This window comes from Cherax quadricarinatus, chromosome 26 (genome assembly GCF_038502225.1).
Source record: "Cherax quadricarinatus isolate ZL_2023a chromosome 26, ASM3850222v1, whole genome shotgun sequence".
Taxonomy (NCBI): domain Eukaryota; kingdom Metazoa; phylum Arthropoda; class Malacostraca; order Decapoda; family Parastacidae; genus Cherax; species Cherax quadricarinatus.
In genome coordinates, this window is record NC_091317.1 from 64,138 (window position 1) to 77,500 (window position 13,363).

At 38.5% G+C, this 13,363-nt stretch overlaps 1 protein-coding gene and 1 long non-coding RNA gene across 2 annotated transcripts in view; both read right to left on the reverse strand.

Annotated features, from left to right (window-relative positions):
• Positions 1-2,784, reverse strand: LOC138853251 (uncharacterized). The gene is made up of 3 exons (XR_011392462.1): positions 2,655-2,784; positions 1,954-2,146; positions 1-367 (listed from the first exon to the last, which is right to left on the reverse strand). It is a non-coding gene; the product is annotated as an uncharacterized lncRNA (long non-coding RNA).
• A 9,073-nt stretch (positions 2,785-11,857) lies between these two features.
• The window catches only part of LOC138853252 (uncharacterized), a 3,285-nt gene continuing 1,779 nt past the window's right edge, over positions 11,858-13,363 (reverse strand). The window contains exons 2-3 of the mRNA XM_070088974.1: positions 12,507-12,816; positions 11,858-12,079 (exon numbers count right to left, since the gene is read on the reverse strand). Coding sequence (XP_069945075.1) covers positions 12,066-12,079; positions 12,507-12,816 — 324 coding nt within the window. The 3' untranslated portion in view covers positions 11,858-12,065. The remainder of the gene's footprint in view (positions 12,080-12,506; positions 12,817-13,363) is intronic.

The window sequence follows — 13,363 nt, forward strand, 5'->3', positions numbered from 1 at the left end:
TAACGTTCTCTGTATTTCTTAATCTTTATTAAGTGGAATTCATATGCAACATGTGTTGTCAAGGCCGTCCGTCTGTTTCAGTGTTACGTTTCCATGAAGAGGAGGAAGTTGCTGCGGGTCAGGTACGATGGCAGGTCGCAGCAGGTTCTGGTTGGTCCCAGCAGGTCCCAACATGTCACATCAGGTTCTGGGTGGTCTCAGCAAGTCGTAGAAGGTCCTAGCACTCCCAGTCAGTCTCAGTAGGTGGTAGAAAGTCCCAGAAGGTCCCAGTTGATCTTGGTAAGTCATAGATGGTCCCAGCAGGTCATAGAAGGTCCTAGCAGGTCGCAGAAGGTCCCAGCAGGTCGTAGCCTCTATTTGCCGTAACCTGAAGATCAAACAAAAAAATCAATCATACAAAAAACTTTCCTTGAACTGACTGTGTGATTAAAACATTGTACTGAAAACTGCTTTTGTATGATCACCCTCACAGAAAAGTTTATTTCTAGACGCAAATATTTTTGTTCACTGCGCCTCTTTTGTTTCTAAGATTCTCACGATTTTTTTTTCCTCAGAACTCTAAGATGCTTTTTTATATATATATATATATATATATATATATATATATATATATATATATTTATATATATATATATATATATATATATATATATATATATACATATATATATATATATATATATATATATATATATATATATATATATATATATATATATATATATATATCGTGCCGAATAGGCAGAACTTGAGATCTTGGCTTAAATAGCAACGTTCATCTTGCCATATAAGACAAGCGAAAATTTGTGTATGCAATAATTTCGCCAAAATCATTCTGAACCTAACGAAAAAAAATATATTTCACTGTGTTTGTTTAGTATTAAATTATTGTAAACAAATCTAAAATATATTTAGTTGGGTTAGGCTAAAATAAATTGTTCTTTTTATAATAAGGTTAAGTAAGTTTTCTAAGATTCTTTTGGAGCAAAAATAGAAATTTTTACATTAACATTAATTAGAAATATATCTTTAAACGTATAAGAGAAAAATTTAGAATGGACTTAATTTTAAATGAGTTCTTGCTAATTGACCGGTTTTGCATATTCGGCACGACATATATATATATATATATATATATATATATATATATATATATATATATATATATATATATATATATATATATATATATATATATATATATATATATATATATATATATATATATTTACAATGTATGTGAAAAAAATTGTTTTTGACCCATTTGGCATGTCAACCGTTAGGGTTGTGACTATTTTGGGTTGAGATGATCCTATGGGCACGTAGTTATACTCTCGATGTTTAGTTAAGCATGATAGTAGTTAGTAGTCTATCTACAAGTGGATGTAAACAGAGATATCACTGGCTTGATAGCAGTGTGCATGATATCACTGACATGATAGTAGTGTGCATGATATCACTGGCATGATAGCACAGTGTGCATGATATCACAGGCATGATAGCCGTGGTACTGACGCCACCCCCACAACAGTTCGCATATATGCAGGAATCATGTGAGTATAATGATGATAATATTCGGATAATGTATCATACAGTACATTTCGTCCTACATATCAAGAATAACTTACAAATCGGATATAAAAACGAGACGTTTCGGTCTACCGCGGACCATTATTAAGTCGCAACTTATTAATGGTCCAGACTGGACCAAAACATTGTAACCTCCAATTCGTAGGTTGTGAACAGGGTAGTTTAAAAATAGGCTTAGAAAAAATATAATGGCTGAGAAGTGTTGGATTTGAGAAACCTGCTTAACATAGGCCAGTAGGCCTGCTGCAGTAGGCTCTAGCTCGTTTTGTACCGCAGTCAGATTTTAGTAACCAATTAAATAAACTGAGAAATAACATAATCAAATTACACAATCAAGTCTTGGATAATACAAGAAGGTCTCACCTGAGGTGTGGCGGATTCCACCTCCGTTGAAGCCTCCTCCAGGGCCGGTGTGACGGATTCCACCTCCGTTGAAGCCTCCGCTGGGACCGTCAATGCGTATTCCGTGACCGCCCTGGCCATAACGTCGGCGGTCAGCGCCGGCGAAGGTTGCCAGGACAACCAGCATCACCAGTATAATCAAACCACGAAAATTCTGTAAGGATACGTAAAAATATATTATTTTTGCACCTTTGAATTTACAGGCTACAGACTGGCGATCTATATGACCTCATTTACAAGCTAAGAGCTGATACTCTGTAATGGGTCATTTACAGGCTAAGAGCTGATGATCAATCTTAGCTCATCTACAGGTTATGAGCTGCCATCAATTTATAATTGAACCACATCCAAAATATTTTGCAACCACCCATAATGACACCCACAACGCCCTACTAACATCCAGGTGCCCATTTTCAGGAGCGACAGGTGTAAGGAGACCACTCCTCCACATGCCCAGGACTGAACCCGGATTTTTCGGTTGTAGGCGCAAGTGTTGCGGTTAACCATAATACAAATATATTCAGGTTTTTTCCTTGCAAACTTGCGAAAGGAACCAAACTCAGTAACCAGGATATTAAAAGCTTCTTGTATCCAACCAATCACTGATACATAAATGATTAATGGAATATAATGTAGAAAACGTTGAGCAGGAGGTGACTTACCATCGCTGGAGGATCTTGTACAATCGTCTCTCTCAGCTGCACGCTCCCACATTTATATAGCAGCCTCCATGAATGCCTCTCCTCTTCTCTCTTCTCTTCCAACCATTCTACTCCTCCTATTTCTCCTCCTCCTCCTCTTCCCCCTCCTCCTCTTCCTCCTCCTCCTCCTCCTCGAGGCCTTACCTTCCTCGTTCACTACCCTTCTTACACACACACTTCTCCTTAAAGGACTTCTGTCCAGTCATCTTTGTAAACTCTGTCAATAGAAGTAGGAAAAGCAGACTTGAATTACCTGGAATTGCATCGCTTGCCTATGTCAACAGCAGTCTTCTGGTTGATCAGTCATGGTTGGAAGATCTCATTAAGTTCACTTCTGAAGACAGAGATCAGTTGGTAATTTCTCTTAGATTTAGAGGCAGGACATTTCAAAATGTCTTTGAGCCTTTATCCTTGGTGAGTTATTTATCTCTTTGTATTCTTGCTGCACCTTCTGCTTATCACTGGGGTAATTTACACCATCTGCTGACTCTGCCACTCCTACAAGTATGTATAGGTTTGCAACCAGCCACTCCAGTATTTTGCATCAGCATATTATGATATATCTTTCTCGCTTGCTTTCCATGATGCACAATTTGAGGCATTTTAGACGTTGCCAGTAATTCAGGAATTTGAATGTATTTATTGGCTGAGGTAATGTTCAGAAGACTCAAGTCAGGTGTCGACATACGCAGACAACTTCATCATCAGTGTTTCTGTCTCCATGTGGGTTTTTGCTTAGTAACAATGAGTGATGAATATGATAATGGTATACAATATCGACTGAAGAAACCTACTGCGTAGACGAAACGTTTTGGAATGTGTCTAAATTATCAACAAAAAAAGTGTTCATTATACTTATTTTAACAATTGATTTTCCGACTTCGTTATCCCAAATTCAGTACATTCCTCTTCGACTCTTATCAGGTTTTATTTTGTTTTGCACTCTTTTTTTCCACTTTCAACTTCTTAACTTTTTTTCCATAGTGAAGAAATTGAATAATGTCCCTACTGAACATCATATTATTTCTCGTGGTTCACTGAAAGATTTCCTTTACAGGGGTTTCAACTTCCTCGATGAAGGATTCTCGATATATATATATATATATATATATATATATATATATATATATATATATATATATATATATATATATATATATATATATATATATGTATATATATATATATATATATATATATATATATATATATATATATATATATATATATATATATGTATATATATATATATATATATATATATATATATATATATATATATATATATATATATATATATATATATATATATATATATATATATATATATATATATGCAATAAGATCACAGTAAACAGGTGATTTCAGAATATGCATAACAACCACTCTGAAAGAATAGAGAAATTCCAAGCGCTTTCGTGACTACTCACATTATCAAGGAACTATGAAAGTAAAGCATCCAAGGAAGCTATATAAGGGGTCTGGCCAGCACCTCACTATCAGATCCCACAACGGTTAAACACCTGACGCGCGCCGACCCAACTTGGATAGGTCCTTTGCACAACTCACCCACAAACTATTCTACCCAAGAAAATTTAAAAATTATTATTTGTCCAGTGTATTATTAAATTCTTCCCAAATTCTATTAATTATAAATGGATCTAATTTATATAAACCAAAGGAAATATTCATATTATTGTCAAAACTGCTTTTTATGAAACAAGATTCAATTATATTCCTGTCGACCATGGACTTGCTTGATACTACTTTCTCAACTTTTTGAAAATCAATTGGATGGTTAAAATCTCTTACATGAATAAATAGAGCATTGGAATCTTGTCCAGTTCTAATGCTATATTTATGTTGTTTTAATCTTAGTTCGAGATTTTTACCAGTTTGACAGTAATAAACTTTATCGCAAATTTTACAAGGAATCTTATAGACACATCCATCAGCATTTTGGGGGGAATTCTTTATCAAAAGTTTTTTTACTGTATCAAGATTTTTGAATACAACTTTAATATTAAAAGTCTTAAGAAGAAAAGGCATATCAACCAAGTTTTCATGGTAAGGGAGAACCAACATATTTTTAGTTGAATAAGGCTGGTTGTCCCTTTTTGGATTGTAAAAAGTATTTCTAGCAACTTTAAAAGATTTATCAATTACATTTCTTGGGTATTTTAAATCATTACCTATTTCATAAATTTTGGATATTTCCTCATCTATGAACTCAGGACTACAAATTCGTAAAGCTCTCAAAAACATTGATGAGAAAACAGACAGTTTGACTCTATCTTGACGCGAGGAATAATAGTGGACATAGGAACAGTTATTTGTAGGTTTTCTGTAAATTTTAAATTTGAATTCATTATTACCCTTAATAATTAAAACATCTAGAAAAGGTAATGAGTTATTTTCTTCAAACTCAACAGTAAAGTTTATAGAATGGGCTAAGCTATTTAATTTTCCAAGGAAATGGTGTATATCTACATTTTTGGGTATAAGACACAAAATATCATCAACATATCTGAACCATTTAGCTCTATTAGGGAGGATTGTGTAAAGCAACCTTGTTTCAAAAAATTCCATGTATAGGTTACTAAGAACAGGTGAAAGAGGATTTCCCATTGCCATACCAAACTTCTGAGTGTAAAACTTATCATTAAATACAAATTTTGCATCAACAATGCAAAGTTTAATAAGTTTAATGATAGTAGGAACTGGCAATGGTAAATCATGGTTAACGAGTTCTTCAGATAAGAAACTTAATAAATCATCAACAGGAACTTTCGTAAACAAGGAAGTAACATCAAAACTAACCATGTTAAAATCATTTAAGTCAGTCAAGGAGCTTAATTTATCTGAGTTGTGAGTTGTGCAAAGGACCTATCCAAGTTGGATCGGCGCGCGTCAGGTGTTTAACCGTTGTGGGATCTGATAGTGAGGTGCTGGCCAGACCCCTTATATAGCTTCCTTGGATGCTTTACTTTCATAGTTCCTTGATAATGTGAGTAGTCACGAAAGCGCTTGGAATTTCTCTATTCTTTCAGATCGGTTGTTTTGCATATCTATCTATCTATCTATCTATCTATCTATCTATCTCTCTCTATATATATATATATATATATATATATATATATATATATATATATATATATATATATATATATATATATATATATATATATAAATGCTAAAGTGGGTAAAAATGTTGTGGAGGAAGTAGTAGGTAAATTTGGGGTGCCAGGGGTAAATGTAAATGGGGAGCCTTTAATTGAGCTATGTGTAGAAAGAGGTTTGGTAATAAGTAATACATATTTTATGAAAAAGAGGACAAATAAATATACAAGGTATGATGTAGCACGTAATGAAAGTAGTTTGTTAGATTATGTATTGGTGGATAAAAGGTTGATGGGTAGGCTCCAGGATGTACACGTTTATAGAGGGGCAGCTGATATATCGCATCATTATTTAGTTGTAGCTACAGTTAGAGTAAGAGGTAGATGGGACAAGAGGAAGGTGGCAACAACAAGTAAGAGGGAGGTGAAAGTGTATAAACCAAGGGAGGAGGAAGTTCGGGTGAAATATAAGCAACTATTGCCAGAAAGGTGGGCTGGTGCAGGTATGAGTAGTGGGGGGGTTGAAGAGGGTTGGAATAGTTTTAAAAATGCAGTATTACAATGTGGGGCAGAAGTTTGTGGTTATAGGAGGGTGGGTGCTGGAGGAAAGAGGAGTGATTGGTGGAATGATGAAATAAAGGGTATGATAAAAGAGGAAACGTTAGCTTATGAGAGGTATTTACAAAGCAGAAGTGTTATAAGAAGAGTAGAGTATATGGAGAGTAAAAGAAAGGTGAAGAGAGTGGTGAGAGAGTGCAAAAGGAGAACAGATGATAGAGAGGGAGAGGCACTGTCAAGAAATTTTAATGAAAATAAGAAAAAATATTGGAGTGAGTTAAACAAGTTAAGAAAGCCTAGGGAACAAATGGATTTGTCAGTTAAAAACAGAGTAGGGGAGTTAATAGATGGGGCGAGGGAGGTATTAGGTAGATGGCGAGAATATTTTGAGGAACTTTTAAATGTCGACGAAGAAAGGGAGGCGGTAATGTCATGCACTGGCCAGGGAGGTATACCATCTTTTAGGAGTGAAGAAGAGCATAATGTGAGTGTGGGGGAGGTGCGTGAGGCATTACGTAGAATGAAAAGGGGTAAAGCAGCTGGAACTGACGGGATCATGACAGAAATGTTAAAAGCAGGGGGGGACATAGCGTTGGAATGGTTGGTATTTTTGTTTAATAAATGTATGAAAGAGGGGAAGGTACCTAGGGATTGGCGGAGAGCGTGTATAGTCCCTTTATATAAAGGGAAAGGGGACAAAAGAGATTGTTAAAATTATAGAGGAATAAGTTTACTGAGTATACCAGGAAAAATGTACGGTAGGGTTATTATTGAAAGAATTAGAGGTAATCAGAATGTAGAATTGCGGATGAGCAAGGAGGTTTTAGAGTGGGTAGGGGATGTGTAGATCAAGTGTTTACATTGAAGCATATATGTGAGCAGTATTTAGATAAAGGTAGGGAAGTTTTTATTGCATTTATGAATTTAGAAAAGGCAAATGTGGAACAATGTGGCAGATGTTACAAGTACAGTGGACCCCCGGTTAACGCAGTTCATGCCAGTACTGACCGAATTTTTTCCCATAAGGAATATTGTGAAGTAGATTAGTCCATTTCAGACCCCCAAACATACACGTACAAACGCACTTACATAAATACACTTACATAATTGGTCGCATTTGGAGGTGATCGTTAAGCGGGGGTCCACTGTATATGGAATATGTGGTAAGTTACTAAATGTTGTAGAGTTTTTATGAGGATAGTGAGGCTCAGGTTAGGGTGTGTAGAAGAGAGGAAGACCACTTCCCGGTAAAAGTACGTCTTAGACAGGGATGTGTAATGTCACCATGGTTGTTTAATATATTTATAGATGGGGTTGTAAAAGAAATAAATGCTAGGGTGTTCGAAAGGGAGGTGGGATTAAATTATGGGGAATTAAATACAAAATGGGAAGTGACACAGTTACTTTTTGCTGATGATACTGTGCTTATGGGAGATTCTAAAGAAAAATTGCAAAGGTTAGTGGACGAATTTGGGAGTGTGTGTAAAGGTAGAAAGTTGAAAGTGAACATAGAAAAGAGTAAGGTGATGAGAGTATCAAATGATTTAGATAAAGAAAATTTGGATATCAAATTGGGGAGGAGGAGTATGGAAGAAGTGAATGTTTTCAGATACTTGGTAGTTGACGTGTCGGCGGATGGATTTATGAAGGATGAGGTTAATCATAGAATTGATGAAGGAAAAAAGGTGAGTGGTGCATTGAGTTATATGTGGAGGCAAAAAATGTTATCTATGGATTCAAAGAAGAGAATGTATGAAAGTATAGTAGTGCCAACACTCTTATATGGGTGTGAAGCTTGGGCTGTAAATGCTGCAGCAAGGAGGCGGTTGGAGGCAGTGGAGATGTCCTGTCTTAAAGCAATGTGTGGTGTAAATATTATGAAAAAAATTCAGAGTGTGGAAATTAGGAGAAGGTGTGGAGTTAATAAAAGCACTAGTCAGAGGGCTGAAGAGGGTTTGTTGAGGTGGTTTGGTCATTTAGAGAGAATGGAACAAAGTAGAATGACATGGAGAGCGTATAAATCTGTATGTGAAAGAAGGAGGGGTAGGGCTCGTCCTCGAAAAGGTTGGAGGGAAGGGGTAAAGGTGTTGTGGGCGAAGAGTTTGGACTTCCAGCAAGCGTGCGTGAGCGTGTTAGATAGGACTGAATGGAGAAAATGGCATTTGGAACCTGACGAGCTGTTGGAGTGCGAGCAGGGTAATATTTAGTGAAGGGATTCGGGGAAACAGGTTGTTTTATATAACCGGACTTGAGTCCTGGAAATGTTAAGTACAATGCCTGCACTCTAAAGGAGGGGTTTGAGATATTGGCAGTTTTGAGGGATATATTGCGTATTTTTATACGTATATATTTCTAAACTGTTGTATTCTGGGCACCTCTGCAAAAACAGTGATTACGTGTGAGTGAGGTGAAAGTGTTGAATGATGATTAAAGTATTTTCTTTTTGAGGATTTTCTTTCTTCTTGGGTCACCCTGCCTCGGTGGGAGACGGCCGACTTGTTAATATATATATATATATATATATATATATATATATATATATATATATATATATATATATATATATATATATATATATATATATATATATATATATATATATATATACATATAAAGAAAGATCGCAGGCAGCAGGATTCGAAACTACTACTGGAGACGGTCAATATTCCCACGCAGCGCTGAAGCCCACTCGGCCACACAAATGCCGCATTGACTGGGCAGTCTGGTTCACAAGCAATGTTTCTTCCCAGCCCGGGCACGGTGCATTGAGATATATATATATATATATATATATATATATATATATATATATATATATATATATATATATATATATATATATATATATGTATATATATATATATATATATATATATATATATATATATATATATATATATATATTCCTTCCGTGTGTGTGTGTGTGTGTGTGTGTGTGTGTGTGTGTGTGTGTGTGTGTATGTATGTGTGTGTATGTGTGTGTGTGTGTGTGTGTGTGTGTACTCACTTATTTGTACTCACCTATTTGTGGTTGCAGGGGTCGAGTCACAGCTCCTGGCCCCGCCTCTTCGCTGATTGCTACTAGGTCCTCTCTCTCCCTGCCCCATGAGCTCTATCATACCTCGCCTTAAAACTATGTATGGTTCCTGCCTCCACCACATCACTATCTAGGCTATTCCATGGCCTGACTACTCTATGACTGAAGAAATACTTCCTAACATCCCTTTGATTCATCTGAGTCTTCATCTTCCAATTGTGACCTCTTGTGTCTGTGTCCCATCTCTGGAACATCCCGTCTTTGTCCACCTCGTCTATTCCGCGCAGTATTTTATATGTCGTTATCATGTCTCCCCTGACCCTCCTGGCCTCCAGTGTCGTCAGGCCGATTTCCCTCAACCTTTCTTCATAGGACAATCCCCGTAGCTCTGGGACTAGTCTTGTTGCAAACCTTTGCACTTTCTCTAATTTCTTGACGTGCTTGACTAGGTGTGGATTCCAAACTGGTGCTGCATACTCCAGTATGGGCCTGACGTAGATGGTATACAGAGTCTTAAACGAATCCTTACTGAGGTATCGGAACGCTATCCGTAGGTTTGCCAGGCGCCCGTATGCTGCAGCAGTTATCTGATTGATGTGCGCCTCAGGAGATATGCTCGGTGTGATACTCACCCCCAGATCTTTTTCCTTGAGTGAGGTTTGCAGTCTTTGGCCATCTAAACTATATTGTGTCTGCGGTCTTCTTTGCCCTTCCCCAATCTTCATGACTTTGCATTTGGCAGGGTTAAATTCAAGGAGCCAGTTGCTGGACCAGGCTTGTAGCCTGTCCAGGTCTCTTTGTAGTCCTGCCTGATCCTCGTCCGATTCGATTATTCTCATTAACTTCACATCATCTGCAAACAAGGACACTTCTGAGGAACCCCGCTTGTCACAGGCGCCCACTCTGACACCTCGTCGCGCACCATGACTCGCTGTTGCCTCCCTGTCAGATATTCTCTGATCCATTGCAGTGCCTTTCCTGTTATGTGTGCCTGGTCCTCTAGCTTTTGCAGTAACCTCTTGTGAGGAACTGTGTCGAAGGCCTTCTTGCAGTCCAAAAATACGCAGTCGATCCACCCCTCTCTCTCTTGTCTTACTTCTGTCACCTTGTCATAAAACTCTAGTAGGTTTGTGACACAGGATTTTCCTTCCCTGAAACCGTGCTGGTTGTCAATTATACACTTGTTTCTTTCCAGGTGCCCCACCACTCTCCTCCTGATGATCTTCTCCATGACCTTGCATACTATACACGTTAGTGATACAGGTCTGTAGTTTAGTGCCTCATGTCTGTCTCCCTTTTTAAAAATTGGGACTACATTTGCCATTTTCCATACCTCAGGGAGTTTCCCAGTTTCAAATGATGTGTTGAAGATCTTTGTTAATGGCTCTCACAATATCTCTGCTCCCTCTTTAAGGACCCATGGAGAGATGTTGTCTGGTCCCACCGCCTTTGAGGTGTCAAGTTCGCATAGCAGCTTCTTCACCTCCTCCTTGGTTATATGTACCTCATCCAGCACTTGCTGGTGTGCCCCCCGGCTCTGATTTCTTGGAGTCCTACTGGTTTCCACTGTAAATACCTCTTTAAATCTTGTGTTGAGCTCCTGACATACCTCTCGGTCGTTTCTTGTGAATTCCCCATCACCCTTCCTCAGTCTAATTACCTGGTCCTTGACTGTTGTTTTCCTCCTGATGTGGCTGTACAACAGCTTCGGGTCAGTCTTTACTTTTGATGCTATGTCATTTTCATATTGTCTCTGAGCCTCCCTTCTTATCTGTGCATATTCGTTTCTGGCTCTTCGGCTGATTTCTTTATTTTCCTGAGTTCTCTGTCTTCTGTACCTTTTCCATTCTCTAGTACACCTAGTTTTTGCCTCCCTACACCTTTGGGTGAACCAAGGACTCGTTCTGTTCTTCCCATTATTTCTGTTTCCCTTGGGAACAAACCTCTCCTCTGCTTCCTTGCATTTTGTTGCTACATAGTCCATCATTTCTTGTACTGGTTTTCCTGTCAGTTCCCTCTCCCACTGAATGTCATGAAGGAAGTTCCTCATGCCTGAGTAGTTCCCCCTTTTGTAGTTTGGTTTTTCCCAGCCTATTCCTGCTACTCTCTCCACTTGGAGCTCAACTATGTAGTCGAAGCACAGAACCACATGATCACTAGCTCCCAGGGGCCTTTCATACATGATACCCTCGATGTCCGAACTACTCATGGTGAATACAAGGTCCAACCTTGCTGGTTCATCCTCTCCTCTCTCTCTCTGGTAGTGTCTCTAACATGTTGATGCATGATGTGAGTTGTTTTTTTTAGAATATTAAAAGTAATGTTTTTATTTATTTAATAATCTTTATTAAAATAAATCAATTTTTACGTAAGTTTCAATGACACTTTTATGAAAGGAGAAAATTGCTCTGGTGAAGATGAAATTAAAATTTGGATTCTTTTTGAAAACGACGAATTGAAACTTCTGGAGGCTGATGATTCTGTGTCGCCGTCACTGAGAGATTTGTAAGAGTCTTGCATCATGCAGGTCCAGCAGGTCCAACAGGTCCAGCAGGCCCAGCAGGTCCAGCAGGTCCAGCAGGTCTAGCAGGTCCAGCAGGTCCAGTAGGTCCAGCAGGTCCAGCAGGTCCAGCAGGTCCAGCAGGTCCCAACATGCCTCTATTTGCCATAACCTGAGGACAAAGTACAAATAAGATCAGCCAGCAGAGAACCCGTTGCTGAGTTGACTTTTTGCAGGGCAAAAAGTAATCAAAGATGACCCACACCATTTTAAAATAAATCTTAGACGATATTTCGGTCCATTCTGGACCATAATAAAGTCACAGTTATGACTTCTTAATGGTCCACAATGGACCTAAACGTAGTCTGCTGTTTTCTCTCTGAAGTGTGATTTATTCTTGAATTGTTTCAGTCATGGGGTTGTGAAGTTTACTTGACTGAAATGTTTAGAAAAAAAGTATTTTAAATGATCAACCTCATGAAAAAAAATATATCAGAATGTAAATGAACAGTTTTTGCCAGCTGGTTCGGTGTCAATAAACTCTAGGAATCTTCCACTTTTCGTCTCCAGCTGGTGAATTGTGTTTACAATGGCCTCACCTCCAGTTGGGCGTATTCCTCCTCCATTGAAACCTCCACCAGGACCAGTGTGGTGGATTCCTCCTCCATTGAAGCCTCCTGCGGGGCCGGTGTGATGGATTCCTCCTCCATTGAAGCCTCCTCCAGGGCCGGTGTGATGGATTCCTCCTCCGTTGAAGCCTCCTCCAGGGCCGGTGTGATGGATTCCTCCTCCGTTGAAACCTCCGCTGGGACCATCAATACGGATTCCATGACCGTCCTGGCCATAACGAAGGCGGTCAGCGGTGGCCAAGGCAGCCATGATCACCAGCATTATAAGACCTCGAAAATTCTGCAAGGATTGACAGAACAATGAAACTCCTAAACCATCGGTGGATTTACAGGCTAAAAGTTGCCTTCCTACCTCAGCTCATTTTAAACCCCAGCTCTGTCTAAGGTACCCTAACCACACCCTCAGAATGACACCCATAACATTTGACTAGCACTTAGGTACCTATTTACTGCTAGATAAAATGTGCGCAAGAACAATAAGGAGATTTGCCCAACGTCTCCGCCCGCCCAAGACTGAACCCGGATTCTTCGGTTGCGAGCCTAAGGCTCTTCGACTGAGACACGAACACAATAATGTATATGTCATACATTTCAGGCCGAACTTGCAGACTTTGCTCATTCAGCAAGAAGTCAGTTTATTGTCATATTTTGCTTTGTTAGGTTCACAAAGAATAGTGGGAACGTTATGAAATTAATGTCTTCTAGTAAATAATAGCAGCAGAAGTTAAGGAAAGTTTAGACAGGTTAGGTTCGGACGTATGAAACAGGAACAGTTCAGTGTGCATAAACTGAGAGGTGTATATCTCCGTGTACATACATAGAGAGAT